The sequence below is a fragment of the Bos grunniens genome, chromosome 10, assembly GCF_055505025.1.
Source record: "Bos grunniens cultivar Pamir isolate PY7600 chromosome 10, Bosgru_T2T1.0, whole genome shotgun sequence".
NCBI lineage: Eukaryota > Metazoa > Chordata > Mammalia > Artiodactyla > Bovidae > Bos > Bos grunniens.
The window spans coordinates 87,828,342-87,855,394 of NC_141174.1; the positions used below are offsets into that span (position 1 = coordinate 87,828,342).

A 27,053-nucleotide genomic window follows, 5' to 3' on the forward strand; every position below is an offset into this window, starting at 1 on the left:
TGTTAGAACAGAATCATTTTCTCCTGTCTTTATGATTTGCTCAGTCTAGAGATTCTTTATAACATGGGGCCTGAGAGCCTCTCATCAACTCAGTAGACCCAGGTAACATACCTAATGTCTACACTCTTAACTGTAAAAATTTCCATAAACTCCAAATTCATATAAATCTAATATAAACTTTTATATATATTAAATTATATAAAAATAAAATTGTATAAAGTCTATACTTTATGTAGATAAATATGCAAAAAAAGTAGAAAACTAAGAAGAGTTATACAACAGTAAAACCACAGAGACAGGGAGACTGAGTCTCACTTTAAAAAACTTAAATGTGTCATGGAAGAACTATATTTAATAATGTACTGGAAGGTAATAGATTCTTCTCATTGAAGGCTAATTCTGTTAACTGGAGACTAATAGACTAAGATATACAACAACAACAGCAGATTCTGTGCTAGGACTACATGTAACACTCATGTCTAACATATTTTCATTTAAGAATCTCCTCCCTACAACATACTTTTCTCCACACTCCTATCAAGTCCTCCAAACTACCCCCATACACACTCTGCTGGTACTGCTAAGTCGCTTCAGTCGTGTCCGACTCTGTGCGACCCCATAGACGGCAGCCCACCAGGCTCCCCCATCCCTGGGATTCTCCAGGCAAGAACACTGGAGTGGGTTGCCATTTCCTTCTCCAATGCATGAAAGTGAAAAGTGAAAGTGAAGTCGCTCAGTCGTGTCCGACTCTGTGCGACCCCATAGACGGCAGCCCACCAGGCTCCTCCATCCATGGGATTTTCCAGGCAAGAGTACTGGAGTGGGGTGCCACTGCCTTCTCCGATACACACTCTACTAATAGCTTAACCTGTATAAGAGCAAATAGCCCTCCTACTTTAAGCAAATTACAACTTGAACAAAATTCTTATTCAAAGTGTACATTAACCACTTAAAAACTGTGTGTCTCTAGAGCTACTTAGTGGGCTTCCCTGGTGGCTCAGATGGGAAACAATTTGCCTGCAATGCAAGAGACCAGGGTTCAATTCCTGGTTTGGCAAGATCCCCTGGAGAAGGGAATAGCAACCCGCTCCAGGATTCTTGCCTGGAGAATTCCATGGACAGAGCCTGGCAGGCTACAGTCCATGGAATCGGAAAGAGTTGGACATGATTGGGCGACTAACACTAGAGTTAATTAATGTCTCTGGACCTAAATATTCTCAACTATAACATAAAGCAATAATAGGCAGGACTTTTGAGAGAACTATAAATGGTAACACAAAAAGCAATATTAGTGCTTGAACAGAGAAGATATCTAAAAATGTCTGTTATTATCATGGGAGGGGCACAATGGTATGGACAGGGAGACTGACAGGGACTGTTCACAAGATAAAAGAAAACAAAGAGAACCTGGAAAGATTCTGGACAAAGAGAAGTAAATATTATGGGAGAAAAGAAATGAAGACCCAAGGCATTGGAATTACAATAATCCAGGGTACTGTACTAGGGTTTGCTACAAGAGAGCTATAAAGTTATAAAGCAGGAAAGCAATTTATGGAAATGATTTCAGCCAGTAAAAAAAAAAAATATTCCTCATGGAAAAACAGTTCTGAAATTTCCCCAAATTCTCTTGTCTTGTTAAGAAATAATTTGCATCCTGTTATTGGCCTAATACATAGAAATGGCAACTTTTTTTTTCTCTTTTTTTTCAAGTTTTAGTCTTCAGGTACAACAGAACTGAATTATAATTGTTTCAGACATGTTATCAATGGCCAAGTTTTATTTACTCACTTAGCTCTTTAATAAGTTATTATCAATACTTTACTAAATACTCCTAAGCTGGCTGCCCACCTTAATGCTAAAAGAAGAGCATTACTCTTGAACCCAGACCTTCTCATGGGCTGGCCCCGAGCCAGCTGCCTTTGGAGACTTCATCAGTGCAAATAGCAGTCTACTGGTTAACTGAGCCATTTAAACTTCAGAGAGTTACAGGTAATGAAAGTCTAGAATGCCTAACTGGAAAACTCATACCATGATTATTTGTACAGTATCAGTTAACGAAGGTAAGTTTAACTTCTAATTATTTTAATTAAGCTGTTTCTAGAAGACTCAGAAATTTTCTTATCTGTTTCATCAGTTAGAAAACACAGACTTCCAAGTAGGGCAACGTATAATGGGTGAAAGACTTAATGGTTTATATAATTAAACTGTTCTTTTTCACCATTATTCAAACTTTGAGGAAACATTTATATCCAGTTGAGCAATCATATCTGTTACAAGGCTAGTACTATCAAACCTAAAGGGAAAAACAAATGATATGACTCACCAAGACTCACTCTCATCAGCTCATATTTTTTGAGACTTAACAATCAAATTCCTATTTAGGAGGATTTTCAATTATTTAGAAGATGTATCCCCCCCAAAATCCAGCACCAAACATTCCACCAAAATATCTCTCCTAAAACCCTCTAGTAAATCATGGCTTCTACACTAGCTGAGAGCTTTCTCCTTAATAGCAGCTCTGGCTACCATCATGAGCCACAATTTATAAATATACAAAATTAAAGTCATTCATTTTCCTTGGTTTAGAAACCATGTGGACCCCCAAAGAGTTCTTTAAGCGAATGTAAGTATGCACGTCAAAAACAAAAAACAATCTAGTTAGTTTAATTTACTCTACTAAATTAGATATTTTATCTGCCATAACTATAATATAGCCTGCAATCCCATGGTAATGAATACGTCTTTTGTTTTTTCAAATTAAGAGCTAAACATCATGTTATGTGCATTTAAACCTTTGGAAAACATAACTGTTGATGAAACAGTTTGCTGAAATAATCATTGTTGATTAGAATTTGTTCAACATTACCTCTTGGAAATATCTGCAGAGGCTCTATTAACTGTCCATTTACTTGCTGTTCCATTATTGTAGAATAATACTGCAAAGAGATTATAGAAAGAGATTACTCAGTAATGTATGAACACTGGAACAGACACTTATGGGATGTTTAATTCACAGTACTTTTGTAAATTGCTGGTACATACATATCAGCCTAGAGAATTCTTTTACTCTATTTGCACATCAAACTGACTATGGTGGATACTCAGAACTGAAAGTCCAGTATAGTGTTATCCTTCACACTGTCTTTAGGAGTAAAAATGGCTGATGAAGACTTTAGGTTAGTATCTGATCTCTAGAAATGTTTTGAAAATGATATATATTAAAAATGACACAAAGTATTTTAGTAGAAATTTCTCAAATTGCCTTTTGTTCTTTTTCCCTGGACTTTACAAAGCAAAATGGAGATGCCTCATATTCAGTTTGGACCTATATGCCAGTTAGTTAATCAAACATTATTCATATTTGTATATAAAATGTACAGACAATGGAAATCAAAATCACAGAGACTGTGTAACAAGCAAACAAGATATGACCCATCCAAAGATAATAGGATTAACATGATAAAAAGGTAGCCCAGTTTCAAGCAAGCATAACTTTCATGCTTTAATCTTCTAAAATACTTTCAGTTCAGTTCAGTAGCTCAGTCGTGTCCAACTCTTTACGACCCCATGAATGACAGCATGCCAGGCCTCCCTGTCCATCACCATCTCCCGGAGTTCACTCAGAGTCACGTCCATCAAGTCAGTGATGCCATCCAGCCATCTCATCCTCTGTCGTCCCCTTCCCCTCCTGCCCTCAATCGTTCCCAGCATCAGAGTCTTTTCCAATGAGTCAACTCTTCGCATGAGGTGGCCAAAGTACTGGAGTTTCAGCTTCAGCATCATTCCTTCCAAAGAAATCCCAGGGCTGATCTCCTTCAGAATGGACTGGTTGGATCTCCTTGCAGTCCAAAGGACTCTCAAGAGTCTTCTCCAACACCACAGTTCAAAAGCATCAATTCTTTGGCGCTCAGCTTTCTTCACAGTCCAACTTTCACATCCATACATGACCACTGCAAAAACCATAGCCTTGACTAGATGGACCTTTGTTGGCAAAGTAATATCTCTGCTTTTCAATATGCTATCTAGGTTGGTCATAACTTTTCTTCCAAGGAGTAAGTGTCTTTTAATTTCATGGCTGCAGTCACCATCTGCAGTGATTTTGGAGCCCAAAAAGAAAAAGTCTGACACTGTTTCCACTGTTTCCCCATCTATTTCCCATGAAGTGATGGGACCAGATGCCATGATCTTAGTTTTCTGAAATACTTTTAGTATAGATCAAATTTCACTTTAAAAATTTGAGCATGAAAAATAAAGTTCCAAATTCAAAAAGCTTTCATACAGCATCATAAACACGTTCATTCAGTAGGCTGTATTACAGTCTGCTCCTATTTTCCTTAATATGTTAATTGATGAGCATATTTCCACCTAACCTGGAAATGGCTTCTGTGCCCTGACTTCTTTCAACACTTGACAAACAACAAAATGATGTTCTTGGTGGAAAATATCAACAATGAAAACCACTGGTTTTGTGTTTCAAGGGACTGTCAAAGAGCAGAACTCCCCTTCTGTACTTGTTTCTTTTTTTTTTTTTTTTACAAGAATGAGACATTTTTTATTGTTGCTGTTCAGAAAAATGTGTGGATCATCTCTGTAAACTGTTAGGAAATGGGATTTCTTTTTTTTTTTTTTTCATGTACAATTTTTTTATTGAGATATAGTTGATTTACAATATTGTATTGGTAACAGGTGTACAGGAGAGTATGTTATACATATATATATATTATTTTTCCCAATTTTTTTCCAGTATCATTTATTATAAGATACTGAACATAACTCCCTGTGCTATACAGTGAAGTCTTGCTGTCTATTTTGTATATGGTGGTATATCTATGTTAATTCTATACTCCCAATTTATCCATATCTCCCCATCCTCTTTGGTAACCATAGTTTGATTTCTATGTCTGTGAGTCTGTTTCTGTTTTATAAATAAGTTCATTTGTCTATTTTTTAGATTTCACATATAAGTGATATCATATAATATTTGTCTTTCTCTGACTTACTTCGCTTAGTATGATAATGTCTGCTGCTGCTGCTAAGTCGCTTCAGTCGTGTCCGACTCTGTGCGTGCGACCCCATAGACAGTAGCCCACCAGGCTCCCCTGTCCCAGGGATTCTCCAGGAAAGAACACTGGAGTGGGTTGCCATTTCCTTCTCCAATTGTACTTGTTTCTATATTAAAAACAAATGCAGGGACTTCCCTGGTGGTCCATCCGCCTTCCAGTGCAAGGGACGCAGGTTCAATCCCAAGTCGGGGAACTAAGAACATGCTGTGGGGCAACTAAGCCCACACGGCAACTACTGAATCCGTGCACCTCAACTAGAGAGAAGCCTGAGTGTTGCCGTGGAGAGCCCACATGCTGCAACCAAGACTTGATGCAGCCAAAAATAAGTAAATAATATTTTTTAAAAACACATGCATATTTCCTTTTTAACTATCACATTTCCAGAAAATTTCTCTTTGATAATCATTATTTGTTGACATTCTTAAAAGTTTCTTTTTAAAAAACATGTACATATATTTTCTTATTGCTTTTATGTACATTAAAATTATCACAAGATTGAGTTTATTCTTCCCTTAGAAATAAAAGGGAGTTACAAAATTCCATATCATCTTTAGAATCACAAGTTAACAAGTCTAAGAATCCTCACCCTAAAAACAAAGTGAAAGTGGATTTTTGATGGCTATGGGCTAATAGAAGGATACCCTGCCTTCTGAGAGCTTTCAAACCATAAAGGAAACTGATCCTTTCCCTCTATGATGTAAAAGTATATATACACAGCATAAGCATGTGATACACTCTCTGGAATACATACTAAAGCAAATGTCTTTCAGGAAACTATATTCCTTAAAATCACAGAAATATAGTGCTCGCCATTACTCAAACAGTGATGACAAGTAAATGAAATATCAATCTTGTAGGCTGTCAACCTTATGGGACAGCAATAACTGTTAACAAGTAGTCTGGAAAAATTGTCCGAAAATGACTTGTCCTCAGCACACAAGTATTTGAGGTTTCCATGGAAAATTAAGATGCCAGTGGCTATTTGAAACATTGCTCAGGTATTCTTTTTAATGGGAAATTTGCTGGTTATTGATCCACGGCATGTACCCTCTTGCTTCTGGAAGGCTGCAAGCAACTTTCCAATCAGTAGCTGTCAAAAAAATTACTGCCTTTTTATACTGATACAAGACAACAGCAGTGGTGGTGTTCTCCTATACCTAATGCTTTTCTTTAATTAACTGCTATGTACAATAGGTTAGTAATTTCAGTTACTACTTGACCACAGTCCTAGAAATCAAAACAAATAAAATATCCTTATGCTTTATCTAACAAATTAATTACAGTTGTCTGAAACTGGTGCTTGGGGTCAAGTTTGAAAACAAATAACCTCACATGTAAAGGGTCAGAACAGGTGCAAGGTATTTTTTTCCTACTATAAAACCTTGCATGCATGAAATTGACCTGTTTTCCAACTTTATTTATTTACCTCACAAAATATATAAATAAAAATGGTTTCCCTTTCATTTCTGAGCTGCGCCAAATCAACTGGCAAGCCATACATACTTTTATAACCATTGCAGGAATTTTTTTAGCAATCTATAAACATCTCTTTGTACGCTGATTAACATAGTCACAGTAATGATATTAAGCATGCCACTTGACAATTTCTTCAAAGCAAGTGGTTAGGATTTGTTTTTTATTTTATTTTATTTTATTTTTTTTTATTAAAAAAATTTCAGGTATACACGTGCTCCCCATCCTGAACCCTCCTCCTTCCCCCCTCCCCATACCATCCCCCTGGGCCGTCCCAGCGCACCAGCCCCAAGCATCCAGCATCGTGCACTGAACCTGGACTGGCATCTCGTTTCATACATGACATTTCACATGTTTCAATGCCATTCTCCCAAATCTTCCCACCCTCTCCCTCTCCCACAGAGTCCATAAGACTGTTCTATACATCAGTGTCTCTTTTGCTGTCTCGTATACAGGGTTATCGTTACCATCTTTCTAAATTCCATATATATGCGTTAGTATACTGTATTTATGTTTTTCCTTCTGGCTTACTTCGCTCTGTATAATAGGCTCCAGTTTCATCCACCTCATTAGAACTGATTCAAATGTATTCTTTTTAATGGCTGAGTAATACTCCATTGTGTATATGTACCACTGCTTTCTTATCCATTCATCTGCTGATGGACATCTAGGTTGCTTCCATGTCCTGGCTATTATAAACAGTGCTGCGATGAACATTGGGGTACACGTGTCTCTTTCCCTTCTGGTTTCCTCAGTGTGTATGCCCAGCAGTGGGATTGCTGGATCATAAGGCAGTTCTATTTCTAGTTTTTTAAGGAATCTCCACACTGTTCTCCATAGTGGCTGTACTAGTTTGCATTCCCACCAACAGTGTAAGAGGGTTCCCTTTTCTCCACACCCTCTCCAGCATTTATTATTTGTAGACTTTTGGATGGCAGCCATTCTGACTGGTGTGAAATGGTACCTCATAGTGGTTTTGATTTGCATTTCTCTGATAATGAGTGATGTTGAGCATCTTTTCATGTGTTTGTTAGCCATCTGTATGTCTTCTTTGGAGAAATGTCTATTTAGATCTTTGGCCCATTTTTTGATTGGGTCATTTATTTTTCTGGAGTTGAGCTGTAGGAGTTGCTTGTATATTTTTGAGATTAGTTGTTTGTCGGTTGCTTCATTTGCTATTATTTTCTCCCATTCTGAAGGCTGTCTTTTCACCTTGCTAATAGTTTCCTTTGATGTGCAGAAGCTTTTAAGGTTAATTAGGTCCCATTTGTTTATTTTTGCTTTTATTTCCAATATTCTGGGAGGTGGGTCATAGAGGATCCTGCTGTGATGTATGTCGGAGAGTGTTTTGCCTATGTTCTCCTCTAGGAGTTTTATAGTTTCTGGTCTTACGTTGAGATCTTTAATCCATTTTGAGTTTATTTTTGTATATGGTGTTAGAAAGTGTTCTAGTTTCATTCTTTTACAAGTGGTTGACCAGATTTCCCAGCACCACTTGTTAAAGAGATTGTCTTTAATCCACTGTATATTCTTGCCTCCTTTGTCAAAGATAAGGTGTCCATATGTGCGTGGATTTATCTCTGGGCTTTCTATTTTGTTCCATTGATCTATATTTCTGTCTTTGTGCCAGTACCATACTGTCTTGATAACTGTGGCTTTGTAGTAGAACCTGAAGTCAGGTAGGTTGATTCCTCCAGTTCCATTCTTCTTTCTCAAGATCGCTTTGGCTATTCGAGGTTTTTTGTATTTCCATACAAATTGTGAAATTATTTGTTCTAGCTCTGTGAAGAATACTGTTGGTAGCTTGATAGGGATTGCATTGAATCTATAAATTGCTTTGGGTAGTATACTCATTTTCACTATATTGATTCTTCCAATCCATGAACATGGTATATTTCTCCATCTATTAGTGTCCTCTTTGATTTCTTTCACCAGTGTTTTATAGTTTTCTATATATAGGTCCTTAGTTTCTTTAGGTAGATATATTCCTAAGTATTTTATTCTTTTTGTTGCAATGGTGAATGGAATTGTTTCCTTAATTTCTCTTTCTGTTTTCTCATTATTAGTGTATAGGAATGCAAGGGATTTCTGTGTGTTGATTTTATATCCTGCAACTTTACTATAATCATTGATTAGTTCTAGTAATTTTCTGGTGGAGTCTTTAGGGTTTTCTATGTAGAGGATCATGTCATCTGCAAATAGTGAGAGTTTTACTTCTTCTTTTCCAATTTGGATTCCTTTTATTTCTTTTTCTGCTCTGATTGCTGTGGCCAAAACTTCCAAAACTATGTTGAATAGTAATGGTGAAAGTGGGCACCCTTGTCTTGTTCCTGACTTTAGAGGAAATGCTTTCAATTTTTCACCATTGAGGATAATGTTTGCTGTGGGTTTGTCATATATAGCTTTTATTATGTTGAGGTATGTTCCTTCTATTCCTGCTTTCTGGAGAGTTTTTATCATAAATGGGTGTTGAATTTTGTCAAAGGCTTTCTCTGCATCTATTGAGATAATCATATGGTTTTTGTTTTTCAATTTGTTAATGTGGTGTATTACATTGATTGATTTGCGGATATTGAAGAATCCTTGCATCCCTGGGATAAAGCCCACTTGGTCATGGTGTATGATCTTTTTAATGTGTTGTTGGATTCTGATTGCTAGAATTTTGTTTAGGATTTTTGCATCTATGTTCATCAGTGATATTGGCCTGTAGTTTTCTTTTTTTGTGGCATCTTTGTCAGGTTTTGGTATTAGGGTGATGGTGGCCTCATAGAATGAGTTTGGAAGTTTACCTTCCTCTGCAATTTTCTGGAAGAGTTTGAGCAGGATAGGTGTGAGCTCTTCTCTAAATTTTTGGTAGAATTCAGCTGTGAAGCCGTCTGGACCTGGGCTTTTGTTTGCTGGAAGATTTTTGATTACAGTTTCAATTTCCGTGCTTGTGATGGGTCTGTTAAGGTTTTCTATTTCTTCCTGGTCGAGTTTTGGAAAGTTGTACTTTGCTAAGAATTTGTCCATTTCTTCCTTGTTGTCCATTTTATTGGCATATAATTGTTGATAATAGTCTCTTATGATCCTTTGTATTTCTGTGTTGTCTGTTGTGATCTCTCCATTTTCGTTTCTAATTTTATTGATTTGATTTTTCTCCCTTTGTTTCTTGATGAGTCTGGCTAATGGTTTGTCAATTTTATTTATCCTTTCAAAGAACCAGCTTTTGGCTTTGTTGATTTTTGCTATGGTCTCTTTTGTTTCTTTTGCATTTATTTCTGCTCTAATTTTTAAGATTTCTTTCCTTCTACTAACCCTGGGGTTCTTCATTTCTTCCTTTTCTAGTTGCTTTAGGTGTAGAGTTAGGTTATTTATTTGACTTTTTTCTTGTTTCTTGAGGTGTGCCTGTATTGCTATGAACTTTCCCCTTAGGACTGCTTTTACTGTGTCCCACAGGTTTTGGGTTGTTGTGTTTTCATTTTCATTCGTTTCTATGCAAATTTTGATTTCTTTTTTGATTTCTTCTGTGATTTCTTGGTTATTCAGCAGCGTGTTGTTCAGCCTCCATATGCTGGAATTTTTAATAGTTTTTCTCCTGTAATTGAGATCTAATCTTACTGCATTGTGGTCAGAAAAGATGCTTGGAATGATTTCTATTTTTTTGAATTTACCAAGGCTAGCTTTATGGCCCAGGATGTGATCTATCCTGGAGAAGGTTCCATGTGCGCTTGAGAAAAAGGTGAAATTCATTGTTTTGGGATGAAATGTCCTATAGATATCAATTAGGTCTAACTGGTCTATTGTATCGTTTAAAGTTTGTGTTTCCTTGTTAATTTTCTGTTTAGTTGATCTATCCATAGGTGTGAGTGGGGTATTAAAGTCTCCCACTATTATTGTGTTATTGTTAATTTCTCCTTTCATACTTGTTAGCATTTGTCTTACATACTGCGGTGATCCCGTGTTGGGTGCATATATATTTATAATTGTTATATCTTCTTCTTGGATTGATCCTTTGATCATTATGTAGTGACCTTCTTTGTCTCTTTTCACAGCCTTTGTTTTAAAGTCTATTTTTTCTGATATGAGTATTGCTACTCCTGCTTTCTTTTGGTCCCTATTTGCATGGAAAATCTTTTTCCAGCCCTTCACTTTCAGTCTGTATGTGTCCCCTGTTTTGAGGTGGGTCTCCTGTAGACAACATATGTAGGGGTCTTGTTTTTGTATCCATTCAGCCAGTCTTTGTCTTTTGGTTGGGGCATTCAACCCATTTACGTTTAAGGTAATTACTGATAAGTATGATCCCGTTGCCATTTACTTTATTGTTTGGGGTTCGAATTTATACACCATTTTTGTGTTTCCTGTCTAGAGAATATCCTTTAGTATTTGTTGTAGAGCTGGTTTGGTGGTGCAGAATTCTCTCAGCTTTTGCTTGTCTGAGAAGCTTTTGATTTCTCCTTCATACTTGAATGAAATCCTTGCTGGGTACAATAATCTGGGCTGTAGGTTATTTTCTTTCATCATTTTAAGTATGTCTTGCCATTCCCTCCTGGCTTGAAGAGTTTCTATTGAAAGATCAGCTGTTATCCTTATGGGAATTCCCTTGTGTGTTATTTGTTGTTTTTCCCTTGCTGCTTTTAATATTTGTTCTTTGTGTTTGATCTTTGTTAATTTGATTAATATGTGTCTTGGGGTGTTTCGCCTTGGGTTTATCCTGTTTGGGATTCTCTGGGTTTCTTGGACTTGGGTGATTATTTCCTTCCCCAGTTTAGGGAAGTTTTCAACTATTATCTCCTCAAGTATTTTCTCATGGTCTTTCTTTTTGTCTTCTTCTTCTGGAACCCCTATGATTCGAATGTTGTAGCGTTTAATATTGTCCTGGAGGTCTCTGAGATTGTCCTCATTTCTTTTAATTCGTTTTTCTTTTATTCTCTCTGATTCATTTATTTCTACCATTCTATCTTCTAATTCACTAATCCTATCTTCTGCCTCTGTTATTCTACTATTTGTTGCCTCCAGAGTGTTTTTAACTTCATTTATTGCATTATTCATTATATATTGACTCTTTTTTATTTCTTCTAGGTCCTTGTTAAACCTTTCTTGCATCTTCTCAATCCTTGTCTCCAAGCTATTTATCTGTGATTCCATTTTAATTTCAAGATTTTGGATCAATTTCACTATCATTATTCGGAATTCTTTATCAGGTAGATTCCCTATCTCTTCCTCTTTTGTTTGGTTTGGTGGGCATTTATCCTGTTCCTTTATCTGCTGGCTATTCCTCTGTCTCTTCATCTTGTTTAAATTGCTGAGTTTGGGGTGTCCTTTCTGTATTCTGGCAGTTTGTGGAGTTCTCTTTATTGTGGCTTTTCCTCGCTGTGTGTGGGTTTGTACAGGTGGCTTGTCAAGGTTTCCTGGTTAGGGAAGCTTGTGTCGGTGTTCTGATGGGTGGAGCTGTATTTCTTCTCTTTGTTCAGTCGCGCTCCTTTCGAAGAGTTGGGTTGCTTTTCTGGGTGCCTGATGTCCTCTGCCGGCATTCAGAAGTTGTTTTGTGGAATTTACTCGACGTTTAAATGCTCTTTTGATGAATTTTTGGGGGAGAAAGTGTTCTCCCTGTCCTACTCCTCCGCCATCTTGGCTCCTCCCCCAGGATTTTTGTTTTCTACAATTCTTCCAAATCCAAGGAACATTTTCTCCCGCTAAAATACAGGGTTTGATCTGTGTTCATATTAACACAGAATTTTGTGTTCCACACTCCAAAGTAACTCACCCTCAAGGGCAAACTATAAAGGATAGTAAGTAAACCCATGGCATGGGCCCACCCTAGGCAAATGACCCCTCAGGAGCAAGCCTGGTGACAGCTGAGTGGCTGCCAAGGGGGCTCGGACCTTAGGCCACTGCTCACATGGCATTCCTCAATGGACAAGGATAAAACGTGGGCCATGCACAGTAGCTCCTGGCATGCAGCAGTCCTGATGAACCGCAAGGCCTGTGCTGCCCAGAGAGACGAGCAAGGCACTGAGACGAGTTAGAGACTCGAGCCCTGGGATTCAGGACTGGCCACTTTCAACTGATGACCTCAGTGAAGAAATGCTCACGGTGTCTCAGCTTACTCAGCTGTAAAATGAAGGTGGTATGTACTCAAAGGATTATTGTAAGACTCACACAAGAAAATATGAGAGCATTTAACAAGTTATAAAGCAAATTCCTTTTAGATCTTCATCCTCTCTCAGGGTTTTATGTATTTTCCCTTTAGAGGGATTCTTTCCAATTTTGTTCTAAATAGTGATAAAATAAGCAATAATGACAAAGACTAGGTTTATACTAGATAAAAACAAAATGAAAAGACAACCAACCAAACTAGACAAAAATCTAAATCTTTTACACCAAGGTATTTATTAATGGTATGGTTTAGACAGAAAAGTAACAAAGTGATCATGATAACATTAATAGAGCTATAATTTGAAGTTATCCAAAAGGCTTTCTTAGCTCAACCTCTATTATCCTATCCAGCTTTCATTACCCCTAACACAAAGCCTGGCACATAGTAGGTGTCTGATACATACTGACTGAAATGGAGCCTGATACCAATTCTGCCATTTATTAATCTGCACAGCCTTCAGGAGGTCATTTAACCTCATTGAACCTTAGTTTCCTCTGAATGAGAATAAAGATAGCTTCTCTATTATATAGGGTTACTGTGAAGCTAAAAATTAAACTGCAACAATAGAATTAGTGAAGGCATTTGTAAATGGTAATGATTAATAGTTGAGAGATTTAAAAGTGAACCTCCTAACAGTGAAACAACATTAAGCACAGCACTTTCTAAGTAGAAGTGTTCTAGGATTTAAAGACACAAAAACGGTATGTTTGAAAAGTACAAAAGACTGCATTCATTCTGAACACGTCAGCGGCAGTTATAAAACGTTGTTTTCTCTGGTATCCCCTGTAGAATCTGTTACATGCAGTAATTGCAGCAATAATCAATAAGCTAACTGAGTAAAAGATTAATCAGTTTTGTGATTGCTAATGGAATCTCCAGTACCAGACTCAGATTAGTTTCAAAGTCCCTCTGAGATGTTCTTCAAAATCCTTAAACAATTTTAATAAGGATGTGACAAAGTTTAGCATAGTTATCCAAAAATCTAATTAATTTGAAACAGAGGGCCAGATTCAACAAGGGGATAACAAGTACAATTTTTGGCTTTGTTCTGTTTGCAAGTTTATCATACAGTATTCCTATCTGTTATGGACCTAATTCTAATTCTAACAGTGCAATCCAATCAATAATTACAACACTTTTTTCTTCATGGAAATCTGCCACATAAAACTGAGTTCCAATACAGCACAGTTTAATTTTACAAGGCACAAGTCCTCTGTTGAAAGGAGAGAAAACAAATAGACAACGAGAGAGATACACCTAGAAATAACTCCCACCCACTGGATACCTACTGTGTGTTAGGCTCAATACTGAGACAGAGCCCCTCAACCCCCCTGCCAAGTTTATGATTAATTTCTCCATCCAAACCTTTATTCCCTTTCTTGTCCCACCTCTGTTCCCCTCAGCATTAAGGAGTATCAAAAAAACAGGAGGGATTGAAACTTAAGTAAGACCCTTCAGGACCCTCCTGGGTTCAAAAGCCCCTCCGTGTCCTCTGTTTCTTGTTGTAGAAAAAGACTTTATTCTCCTAGGCTTCCCTGAGTTCCAAAGAGCGGATGCAAGGAGTAAACTATTAGGACAACAGAATCACAGGTCTGCTTAGTTCCTCCTGAAGGGATATTGTTAACAATCTGATGCATATCTGTGTTCTACAGAAACTGTTATATAGGGTTACTGTGAAGCTCTGAATTAAACTGCAGCAATAGATTAGTGAAGGCATTTGTAAACTGTAATGATTAGTGGTTCAGAGATTTAAAAGGGAACAGGTGGAGGATGGTGACTACCTGCTAACCACAAGCACTGGTTGGAACTGGTTGGAACTGACCCAGACTGGTTGGAACCAGAAGGTTGAGATTCCTGAAACCTTACCCTGTAACCTCACCTCCAAGCAATCAGAAGGTCCATGAGCTGATCAACTTCCTATGACCCCCATCCCTCACACTGTCTTTAAAAACCCCAACCTGAAAGCCATGGAGGAGTTTAGGTCTTTGGACCGTGAGCTACCCGTTCTCCTGGCTTGGTGCCCAGCAAATAAACCTCCACTTCACTACAAACACCCACTGCCAAGAGCGTTCTGCACCTCATTCACATGAGTCCTTGCTTGGTAACAATACTAGATATTTACATTTATTCACACCTATTTGACAAATGTCATAAACCATTTATCAGTCAACCAAGAAAAACACTCCTTTCATTCTAGTCCATGCACTCAGAACATAAAATGTTTGTTTGCTAGTTGAGAGTCAAAAGGTAAGTTATTCTCATTTATGACTAAGGATGCTAAGTGTTTGTCATGCAATGCAAATGAAATACCATATTTTATTGCCATCAATTTACTATGGTGTTTCATATTTTGGTTGTGTATTAAAATATAATCATTTCTTTTTTTTTTTAAAAAGATCAGCTATCTCCTATTTCTCATACCTCAAAAGATTGAACTAAAGTAGGCTACTGGGTGGACTACTGAGCTGGTGGAGAGCCTGGCTTCTCCACTGTCACCTGTGCGAGTGAAGCCATGTCGCCTGGCCTTTCGGAGGCCGGGGGTGGTGGGAAGGTATTAATATACTGCAGATCCTGTGCTGGCTGGTGACTTCTCTTTCTTCAGGGGCTCCGCCACCCCTCCACATTTTCCTTCTGCCTTTCTTGCCACACTGCTCAGTTTCCTGTAAGTGATTCTTTCCCCATTCCTCCTTTAAATACTCAAGTTTCCCATGGCTTTTCATCAACCTTCCTTTTTTTGTTTTATCCTCTCCCTGAGTTAACTTCAGCCACTTCGAAGGTTTCAATTACCAGAGGAGTCATTGAGACTAATTAGGAGCTGATGAATCACAAACCTTTATTTCCAGCCCAGATTTCTCTCCTAAGATTCGGAACATACCCAACTGGTTGTCCAGAGGCCCCCTCAAATTCAACAGGTCCCCACCTCTCCCACCCTCCCTCATGCCCTAGGCCTGTCTTTCAACAGATGGGCTCACCATCCGAATGAATGACATCACCATGACCTAGCCTCCCAAACCGGCTATCTGGGAGCCCTCCAGACCACTCCTTTCCTTCTTCCCCACATCTAATCCATCACCTTCTTACTAACTCTACATTCTCCCCACTGCTCAAATCCTCAAGCTAGGGCCCTCCATGATCGAGCCTACCTGCCTTTGCAACCTCATCTCAACCCTCCCGCACTGTCCATACCACACTGATCACAGGCAGTGCCTCCTAAATACACCAGGCATCCTTTCACCTGGGCCTTTAAACACACTATTCTCTCTCTTCAAACACGCTTTCCAGTCCCCTTGTCCTTGCTACTCCACCTAGACACTACTCTCTTCAGGAAGTCTTATCTGTCTCCAAAGCTAGATCCGGAGCTCCTTCTCTGAGCTCACAGAATACCAAGTGCTTAGGTATATGAGAGCACTGATCACTCTGCCTGGTATTTCTGAGTCTTTCCTGTCCTCCCACATAAAATACTCTTTCCTTTTTTGTTAACTTCCCTGACTGAACCATGAGCTCCCTGAAGGAGTGAACTATATGTTCACTGCATCTTTACCACCTAGCATAGGGCTTGGCTAGATTCTTGCCATCCCATAAATATTTACTGTATGAAAAAGCTGGCTGGAGGCTTCCCTGATGGCTCAGTGGTAGAGCCTGCCTGCCAATGCAGGAGACACAGGTTCGATCCCTGATCTGAGAGGATCCCACATGCCACAGAGCAACTAAGCCCATATGCCACACTATTGAGCCTGTGCTCTAGAGCCCAGGAGCCACAACTACTAAGCTCCATGTGCTGCAGCTCCTGAAGTTCACGCACCCGAGGGCCTGTGCTCTGCAACAAGAGAAGCCACCACAGTAAGTCTCACACTGCAATGAAGAGTAGCCCCTACTCTCTGCAACTAGAGAAAGTCCACGTGGAGCAACAAACACCCAGAACAGCCAAAACAAAACACACACACACAAAAACTGGCTCTATGAATAAATGGGCAAATCAGTGAGTGATCTCAGGTCCCATCTCGACATTTACCAGCCATGTGACCTTGAGAAAGGCAGGCAACTTGTTTGTGCCTCAGTATTCTCAGCTGTAAATATGAAAAAAATACCTGCCTTGCTCACCTCATAGAGGTGTCAGGAACATCACAATCAGAGAAGCTGGTATATAAGAAACATTTTTATAAAGTACTTGACAGATATCTTAAAATAGGGCACCGTGTTACTATGAATCTCCCACTTCCAAGCAACAGTACTTACAAGAAAAATGGCCATAACAATAGGGTGACGTAGAAACCACTAAACAAGACTGCCGAAATCTTCAGACCAAGTACAGAGGCAGCATTTAAGTAATGTTCATCAAGGTTGAGTCAGTATGCCCTCAACTCACCTCAATTAGTACAGGACTATAAATAATAATACAAGTGGAAAGGTACTATAAGGAACAGTGTTTCTCCATCTGGAAGTTCATCAAGGGCATGGACCATGTCTCATGTATTTTATTATGTCTTATGCCAGAGGTGTTAATCTGGTGTCTATATGGGCCTTGGGAGATCCTTGAAATTCCTGAACTCCTAGGTGAAATGCTACACTGTGTGAATTTTCTGGGAAAAGAACAAACACCTTTCCTCACATTTTCAAAAAGACCTGTCTCCAAAAAATCTAAGAAGCTAGTAGAGTATGTAGCCATAGAGTGTACAGCACCATAGCATATGGATAATGGCCACTCTGCATATGTCCAAGGGGAGAGGCCAACAGGAAATAATACAGACATGACGACTACGTATTCTCATTGGTTACATCTCTAACTTAGTGGCAAGTCTTACATATCAACTCAAATCAAATTTATCATTCTTCTATACATTTATAACAGAAAGGTCTCTAATCTCTCCTTAGCATGCCTTCTAGCAGACAATATAAACAGTACAGTATGAGGATATACTTATAAAAAAATAAGCATGCTGGCTTTTCCTATTAATGATAAAATTCTTAAATTCCTGTTTTGTCAATACTCCAAGCATACCCCATTATATGTAGCTGAGTCAGTAATTACAGCAATAATCAATAAACTAACAAACTATTTGCAGTCCATGGTTATATCATTTAGTTTTCCTGGTAAAGAACTCAACAACCTTAACTCTGTCAGATGGCTACAAATTCAGTTACAACAATTACACTCAGCTATGTCATCAATTATACTTTCTTTGAATTATTTCTTATACTTTACATTTAAGACATATCCCTTCTATGATGCTCACCTCTTAAAAAGCACACAGCAGCTCCTTAGTCAAAAATAACATATGAAGCTAATCTATTTTGAATACCAAACAATAACTATCTTTATTATCTGGCTTCAATCCCTGAAAACTCATTTCCTCTGCCTTGAGGTGACTACAAGGCACACATGTTCTTTCTTAGATGACTCTAGACCAAGGGTCCACATATGGCCATGGACTGATTATATGAAGAGAAAGAAAATCACAATGAAAAGTCTGCCAATGAAAGGTCAACAGGGAACAACTCTGGGGCCTCTTTATGGATCAACGTTACCAGACAAATGTATTTATTAGTGATTTGAAAATGAAACAGACAGTAAGTTGGCCAAGTTTAATGATAACACTATTTGTTTTGGACAGTAAAACTATAAAGGATGTTAGGGAACTCCAGATGGTCTTAATAGGAATTGAAGTTTGGACAGCCAGCAGCAGATGAAATTCAACTTGGCCGAGTTTCAGGTAATGTGTGTTGGCAAAAGTTTAAACTTGTATTCAGCGATGGGTCCAAAACCTGTGGGATCCTCTCAGCTAAGGCTTTACTAGTCACTACCATGGTTGGCTTTAGGCACTGCCTACACTGGCCTTTCACCTGATCTCTAAGTTGTAGCAATTCTGCCATACTTCCAAAGGAGGAGAAGTTTAAATAGCTTCAGGGAACCTACCACTTAAATAAAACAGGAGCATCAGGTCATAAAGAGAGCAGGCCAAACAGGACATTCCCTTACAAGCAGACTACTTTATTTAGCCAGCTCCAATCGTGTTCAACAAAGATTCAGCCTACTGCTCAGATGTTGTTAAAAGAATTAATGAAAAGGCAGTGAGGATGAGTAAATAACATATAACAGAGAGACCTGTAATAATAGAGACAACTTGTTTTAATTTCCAGTTACAATTTACACCTTTTTGGACATATTATAGTCATGAGTTGAAAATGTACTGAATTCCTCTAACTTTACTGTGTTATAGCAAATTTATGTTCACCTTTCAGATATATATAGAAAACAGCCTTCTTGTTTCCAGTAAAACTGGCCCTAAGAGAATGGGTTCATTTGGAGGTGCGAACAAGAGCCTAATGCCTTGGTTATGCCCCACAGCAACCTGACTGCTAGACGTCCATCATCTCCATCCAGTCCACATCTTTCTAGAAGAGAAGCTCCTATGATAGCCCCTAAGAGCTTAATTGATGTCTTGCATTTTTCGGTCCCCTCATGTCAGCTGCCTCAACATAGGACCCCAGAGGACCCAAACTGTAGGTCATCCTGAGCCCTCCATAGAGAGGGAGCTGAACTAAGAGCGTGGACATATTAATGACAAAATATTGGTGGTTCGAAGCCCCAGTATACTCTGGTGCCACCCTGACTGAGGCCTGCTTATGCTCTCTTCCTTTGCTTCCACGAGCTACCTAATAATCTGGTGCAAACTGCCATCTGCTTCTGCTTCTTGTTAGCAAAAATGTCCTGAGGTATTTCAAAGAGGGGCTAAATAAGGGGCCACTACGTTCTTATCACTATTTCAAGGACATCCATATGTCCCAGATAACATAGAGAAGAAAGCTAAAATAATCTGCCTCTGAAAAGAAGTTTCATTCTTTGACTAGGATGATAAAAAAAATATAAAAATCTTACTATAGCTTGGAGTACGACACTATTCCAATTAAAAAAAAAAACAAAACTAATTTACAACACCATTTATTTGGGCTTCCTGGATAGCTCAGTTGGTAAAGAATCCATCTGCAATGCAGGAGACCCCAGCTTGATTCCTGGGTCGGGAAGATCCGCTGGAGAAGGGATAGGCTACCCACTCCAGTATTCTTAGGCTTCCCTGGTGACTCAGCTGGTAAAGAATCTGCCTGCAATGTGGTAGACCTGGGTTTGATCCCTGGGTTGGGAAGATCCCCTGGAAAAGGGAAAGGCTACCCACTCCAGTATTCTTAGGCTTCCCTGTGACTCAGCTGGTAAAGAATCTGCCTGCAATGCAGGAGACCTGGGTTTGATCCCTGGGTTGGGAAGATCCCCTGGAGAAAGGAAAGGCTACCTACCCCCTTCAGTATTCTGGCCTGGAGAACTCTATGGACTGTAAAGTCCATGGGATCGTAAAGTGTCATGCTCTATACCTTAAAGCATGATACTATTCCAACTAAAAAAAAAAAGCTAAATAATTTCCAACACCATTTATTTATTGCATTCAGTTTTCCTGTCTTGTTCTTTTCACCGTTTCCCTACCCTGCCAGGAGAGTATCGAGTATTACCAGTTGTTTGGATGGATCATGACAAACGATGGGACTAACCATTCACTGAAGACCAAGCTATTTTGCTGCATACAAAGTAAGCTGGACTGACTTAATGTGGAGCATGTTTAAAAGCACCATGTGGAAAAGAGCTTCCAATCTCTGCTCTATGTAGAAAACTTCCTAATCGTAAAGGCCCTAAGGCTATTAAAAGTTTAACAGCTAACTGGGCAACACATCCTAAGGTAAAATTCAGCCCTGTAGGAAGGAAACTTCAAAAGCCCAGAGTATTTCTTTACAGTTCTTTTCAAACTCAGGTACACTAACATGCTACTAAGTAGCATTATTTTTTTGTTATCAGGAAAACAGTGGTATTTGCAAAGCTTCTTCTGTAGGATCTCAATAAATGCCAAAACAAAAACATCACTTAACCAGGAGTGAAGACTGGGATTCCAGGACCTAGGTCTGTGTCCAGGCCTTCCCATTGATTAGCAATATAACCTCAAACTGAATCTGATCTTGCTGGGCCTCCGTTTCCTTATCTGTAAAATGAGACAGTTGGACAACGGTCTCAAACAGTTGAGACGAACCCTCTAAGGGTTTCTTCCAACTCTACTTGAGCAACTATGATTTTTTTCTTTTTTTAAAAAATTTATTTTTTAATTGAAGGATATTGCTTTACAGAATTGTGTTGGTTTCTGCCATACATCAACATGAATCAGCCATAGGTATACATATGTCCCCTCCTTCTCAAATCTCCCTCCCACCTCCCTCTCCATCCCATCCCTCTAGGCTACTGCAGAGTCCCGGTTTGAGTTCCGAGTCATGCAGCAAATTTCCACTGGCTATCTATTGAGCAACTATGATTTCTGAGGCAATCTCCAAGTTATGCATAAAACTAGGATAAAGTCGATCATATCCCAATTTACAAGGTGCTAGAGAAGTCAAAGAGTATTCTCCCTCATGGTACCCAACATCCAACAAGGTACACTACAGTCACGTATGTCAAAGGGAATACTTACACTCCAATAATACACAGTGTCTGCCATGATGGGAGGTGTTACATTAAACCCATCCCACATTCTTCTGGCAATGTGGAGAAATGGTGTAAATAGAGAGATTAGGCAAAACGAAGAAAATAATTCTTATTAATACTGTTTTCCACTCATACAAGCCTCTCAGTATCAAGAGAACTAGGTGTAATAAACCCTTTACTAGCCACAGGATTTAGCAGAAACAAATACGAGCCCATTTACAAAAGTAAGATGCACTGCTGGGATCCTTGAAGAAAGGTCACCTAAAAGCAGAGGTTAACATTAAAATAACCCCCTCCTATAACTGAGTCTCAATGATAAATAACGCTTACGATGAATCAAAAATAAGGCCCAGCACTGCTGTTTCATGCTGTAAGGAAATGAGGTCAGCACTACCAGACAACAAATACAAAAAGATGGAAGGAGAAAAGCAGCAGACTATTGTCTATCCTTCTAGAAAATGAGAGAGGAAAACAAGAACAACAAAACAATTTAAACTACTTTAAGGGAGTATTTAACAGGGTCCTTTAAATAATTAGCAATGATCAGGTATTTAGTTTTCAGGATATGTAGGTTGGGTGTATTTTTTTTTTCTAATAAAGCATTTCAAATTCTAATTAAAAAAATACTTTATGGAGAAATTAAAAAGATACAATAGTGTCAGAGGAAAAGCCACAATCCCAGAAGTGGAATATTCTAACAACATAACTTACAAGAAACTACGCTATAAAAACAGATTGTTGATTAACACAAACTCATAACAAAACGCAGAGAGCGATCACAATGGTGCTGTAATAACACTTGGCTGCTGAATTCTCTCAATACATTAAATATCTCCTTGGAGACCAAATTACTTTACATTTTCTTAAAAGACAATTTATTATAGCTTTGTTTTCTTCTCATTATCTCTTAAAAATATATCTAATGAAGAAAAGAATACAACTTCTAAATAACACATAAAATGGTACTAATGTGTGACAACAGACTTTGGTTAATGTGCTAGTTATTATTTAACAGCGCACAACCTACTGTCATGACAAGTCCTCACCACAGCGCGACATTCTGTGTGTCTCATGCATCAAAACCACTGTATGCCGTTATCACGGCACACATAAAATTAACAGCCTCGGGCTGCTAGCAATTTAAATAATTGATAAGTTTTCAATTAAAAAGGCAACATTTTCAGGTCTAATACAAAAATCTATTTAAATTACTGATACAAACTTATGCTTCTGTTGGCCCAAAGCCAGAAAATGCTTACATCCAAGGGTGGGGGGGGGAATTCTGCAAGTTTCAACTCAGACACCGTAGTTTTTTTTTTAAAGAATGATTAAAGGATTTATGGCAAAAACATGTCTAGTTTTGCTTTCCCCATATGGTTTTTAAAGAAATACTAAAGTGACTGCAAATTTATTGAATTCCACATGAAAAGCATAGCTTTTTTTTTTTTTTTTTTAACAGTAAATATGCGGTCCCAAGTCCTTGGAATCAAAATTTTTCAGAGCCACACCGAACTTAAAAAATAAAAGGCCAATACAGGTTTTTAATACCAGGTTGGCAACTGAAGACTATCAACCAAAATCTACTGTGAGGTTAAGTCCAAATTGTTCTCTTTATGGCAAAACTGTAACCCAAAGGAATTTCAACCATAAAAACCAAAACAGATCAAAATGGCAGCCAAGCAAACCTGTTTGTGCTTTCTGAGACAGAGCTTCCTCTACTCTTTACTATTTAATTGTTTATTCAGAGCCTGACTCTACATAAACAAAGAGTATCTGATGGTAGAGGCTGCCTCAACAGATAAGAGCAAAAGGAAATCCAGTTAGGTTTTAAATAACTTAAAACCTGTTATCTCTCTCAGGGTTATTTTCATTTTCATTTTAAAATAATCTGCTCCAACATTCACAATCTGGGGAGTGGAGCTCTATCTTGGGGCCTCAGGTTCTTATCTATGAATATCAAGTGAATTAAAGAGAAAACTCAGACCTGATCATCTAGACCCCATTCTATGAATCACTGCCAGTTTACAGAAAAAAGTTTTCACCATCCACAGCAAATGAACGAACATAAGAAAAATGTAGTGAGTTTTACATAAAACTCTCTGAGGAATATAACCTTAACCAGTCAGTCTGGAATTTCCTGGTCATTGCTAGGGAGGTCATCCACCTGACAGACCCCTGCTGTCCCCCAGAGGAAGGTGACCTTGCCTGAAACCATCAGCTCTTGGCTAAAGTGACTTCCTTGTCCTGTCTCCTGCCACGTCTTTAGAGTGCCTTTCTATCTGCTAGATGGGATGTTGCCCAATTCATGAATCATTATATAAAGCCAATAAGATCTTACAAAATGTACTCTGTTTTTTACAATTTTTAAAACTTTTTTTTTTAATTTTCAAAATTAAAAAAAAAAAAGCTCATTTTTTAACACATAGAAAGCTCCCAGTACTAATGTGCAAGAAGGTGGGTGGGAGAGCAGCAGTATGAAACAGCGAAGGAGCACGGGCCTTGGCACAAGGAGAAGCTGAACGTATAGTCCATATTCATACTCATACAGCTGTAAGACCTTGGGAATGTCTCTTAACCGTAGCTTCCTCATCTGAAAGGTAGGGATGATACTATCTACTTTACAGAGTGATGATTAAAGCTAAAGGAAACTAAATACCTTAAGCATCTAGTGTAAAATGGGCACTTAGCAGTGGAAATAATTATGACTACCACTAGGATCACATGTAGTAACACTTCTCAAAGAGCACAGTTTGTTAGATCTTCCCAAAAGTACATTTTTGAAAGCACGATTTTGTGTGAGGTCATGTCAGAGACATAATGAAAGTACATGGATGTCAGCAGTGTTCTCTCTGCAGTGGATCCATGTGAAAAAACTGGAACCCATCTGTGTGTGTGTGTTTTCTAAAAATAAGCGTGTCACATTCTCAGGAGAGGTAGCTGATCTATCAATACTAGTGCTAGACCTTTCAGCAGACAATCCTACTCTGCCTTTCAAGGTACTGATGAGCCCTGCTCTAAATTCTCAGGGCACAAAGACTCTCAAATAAGTTAATGTGAAGTCAATGGGAAATTGACTTTTTTACTCTGTGCTAGTCTGAATGCATGGTCTGTTAACCATGCCATCCTTCTTGTTCTCTTTCCTCCTACCCTAAATTAAAACTATTGGTGGAAACCTATACAGATATTTTACAGTTTTCATTACAATGAAACAATATCCTGGTTAAAAACCTACAACCTAATCATTTGCTAAGATTAGAGACTCACTGAAAAGCCAGGGCGCCAGTTCCATCATTTCTACCATAATACCACTTTGCATTTGTATAGAATTTTTAACTTTTCAAAGGTTTTCACATCTATTATCCCATTTGACCATTACAATGACCCTGTGCAGAAGAAAGGACAAGTATTATTATCCACAATTGACAGATGAGGCAACTACTGCACAGAAAGGTTAAATGTTTTGCCTAAGGCCAGGAAGCCAGAGAAGGGCAGTGGTCTCCTGACTTCCAGTCTAATGCTCTCTTCACCAGACCACTAGAGAAGGTTTTGTACACAGACTGCAAGCTCAGAAAAAACAAAATGAATTAAGAAAAAATGAAATAAGAGAAAAGAACAAACCAGGGTTCAGGGAAGCTACTTCTCTCCAGAGTAGCTAAATTATTCAAGCTTAGTATTAAAGTTTTAGAAATGTATCCTTTTTTCTTGTCTATCTACCTTGGCCCTGAGACAAATGTTAATGCAAATTTTCACTGAAATTTGAAACACAAAAGAAAAGTCATTTGGGGATATATTCAAATCACTTAGATTCAGTAAGTAACCCTGCAGTTCCTTTTAGGGTGGGGTGGTTAGTATATAAAATCACTGAGAGTACATCTGTAAGTCAGGTATCCACATTAAGCCAGCAGCTACATTATAACTACAGTCTGTTTGGAAGGGGTGAAAGGGATCTCCAGTTGAAAGTAGATTTTGAAAAATTTTTTAGAGCCCAGGGGTTCATTTTTAATGAGCCGTTACTTTAAGTACTGCATAAAAAATACAGGAAATTGATAGTCCATTTAGTCTGCACCATACCTAATGCAAAAGTCATTAAGATGCATTATTCTTAATGTTCATGATATGATCAGTAAGTGTCTTTTGAAAAGAATGCCCTTAACTTTCACGTAAGGAGATCTTTAAAAATTTTACATATTGTATAGAAAAATGTTAAGAGCAACTGTGATTTACTTTCATATCTTCACTACATCAAGAAACTGCATCCTCAATTACAACAAGATTTTTAGAAAAGTCCTCATTAGCAGTAGACTTACATATGACAGCATTGCCTTCATTTCTTCATCACTTCTCACTGTAATTCGATCACCATCTTCATCTTCATCTGTTTAAAAAGCAACATAATGTAAGTGGTAAGATTTTTTTAATATACAAAAACCATGTCAGCTGGAAACATAATACAATTGGTTTATACAAACTTGATGTCCACACCCTCAACACTGTATGTTGCAGATGTTGACGTTATTAGTTTGCTGGTTTGGTTTTTTCATTCAGAATACAACAGAATCTCAATAAAGAACTATAAATTTTAGGGACAGCTGAAAATTAAAATATTGCTCATGTCATTTATGACAGGAACCTAAGTTAAAGTAAATACAGGGATTTCCCTGGCAGTCTAGTGGTTAAGACTCTGGGCTTCCACTGCAGGGAGCATGGGTTCAATCCCTGGTCGGGGAACTGAAATCACACATGTTGCATGGAACAGCCAAATAAGTAAATAAATATTTTAAAAATAAAGTACATACAACTGGAGTATGAACAGGTTTGGCTTGAAAAACTTTAAAAACTGAAGAAAGGCCAGTCTTATTCAACTATGAGTACTTTTTGCTTTCCCGCACGGCACCCTATCCCTCTATTTCTCCATTCTTCTTCTCTCCCGGCAATCTGTCATGTCCTAATAGCATAATAAAAATGGCTATCATTTACTGAACACTACTATAACACAAGGCACTGTGATTTATGCTCCATACACCCTTAAAAGCCTCATAACGATTCTATGATGTGGACAATATGACTTGATTATTATCATTCCCTTTTTTACAGAACTGAGAGCCCAGTGTAAGGTTAACTTACAAAGCAACTCTAATACAGTTCTCCTCATAACCCACTTGATCTCTCGTTTTCTGAACTGTTTCACTTATACTGAGTACTTTATGACCACAGAAAGCTTCAAATGGTGATTTGCACTACTGTGAAATCATTTAAACTCTCTTAAAACTAGAGGATAATAAGACTTCACAAAATACTGAACAAGAATGGGTAAATCTGAATAAGTGGATCATCAAAGGAGCCACATCCAGAACAGTGCAATGACCTCACTGATCCTTCCCTTTATTAAAACAGTCATGAAATATGTCTCCAAAACTGCTTTCTGAACCTGAATATAAGTCAAGCAAAAATACCAGATCTTGTTTTTAGTCCCTAACGAAACTGTCCACATCTGATCACTCATTCATCCATACTATTTGCCAGGCAGAATGACTTCTGGTTATTTCTAAATATTTAGCTAGCTATTTCATCCTTCTGAGGATAAAGATCTGTCAACAGGAAAACGGCATACTTAGTAGACTCTAAATGTACAGTTGATTGAAAAATGCCAAAAACATTTTGAGCAAGGGCAACACTGATGGAAGCCGTACACAGCCTCCCATGGGGACAGCGTGGAAGGGACAGGCTGGCTCTCAAACGGGTGCCTCCACTGGTGTGCATTTCCGAAACCGAGCTAGGATTTATTTATTTATTTATTTTGGTCACTCTTGGGCATCTAATTGCTGATTCGATCAGAGGCAGAGACCCTGATCCCAGGCCTGGA

General features: G+C 38.3%; 1 protein-coding gene across 5 annotated transcripts in view; it reads right to left on the minus strand.

Moving 5' to 3' along the window:
• Nucleotides 1-27,053, minus strand: part of MAP2K5 (mitogen-activated protein kinase kinase 5) — a 282,322-nt gene that overhangs the window by 233,008 nt on the left and 22,261 nt on the right. For all 5 annotated transcript variants that reach the window (XM_086322839.1, XM_086322837.1, XM_086322838.1 and 2 more), the window contains exons 3-4: nt 25,498-25,565; nt 2,867-2,936 (exon numbers count right to left, since the gene is read on the minus strand). In XM_086322839.1, the coding sequence (XP_086178965.1) occupies nt 2,867-2,936; nt 25,498-25,565 (138 nt within the window). The remainder of the gene's footprint in view (nt 1-2,866; nt 2,937-25,497; nt 25,566-27,053) is intronic.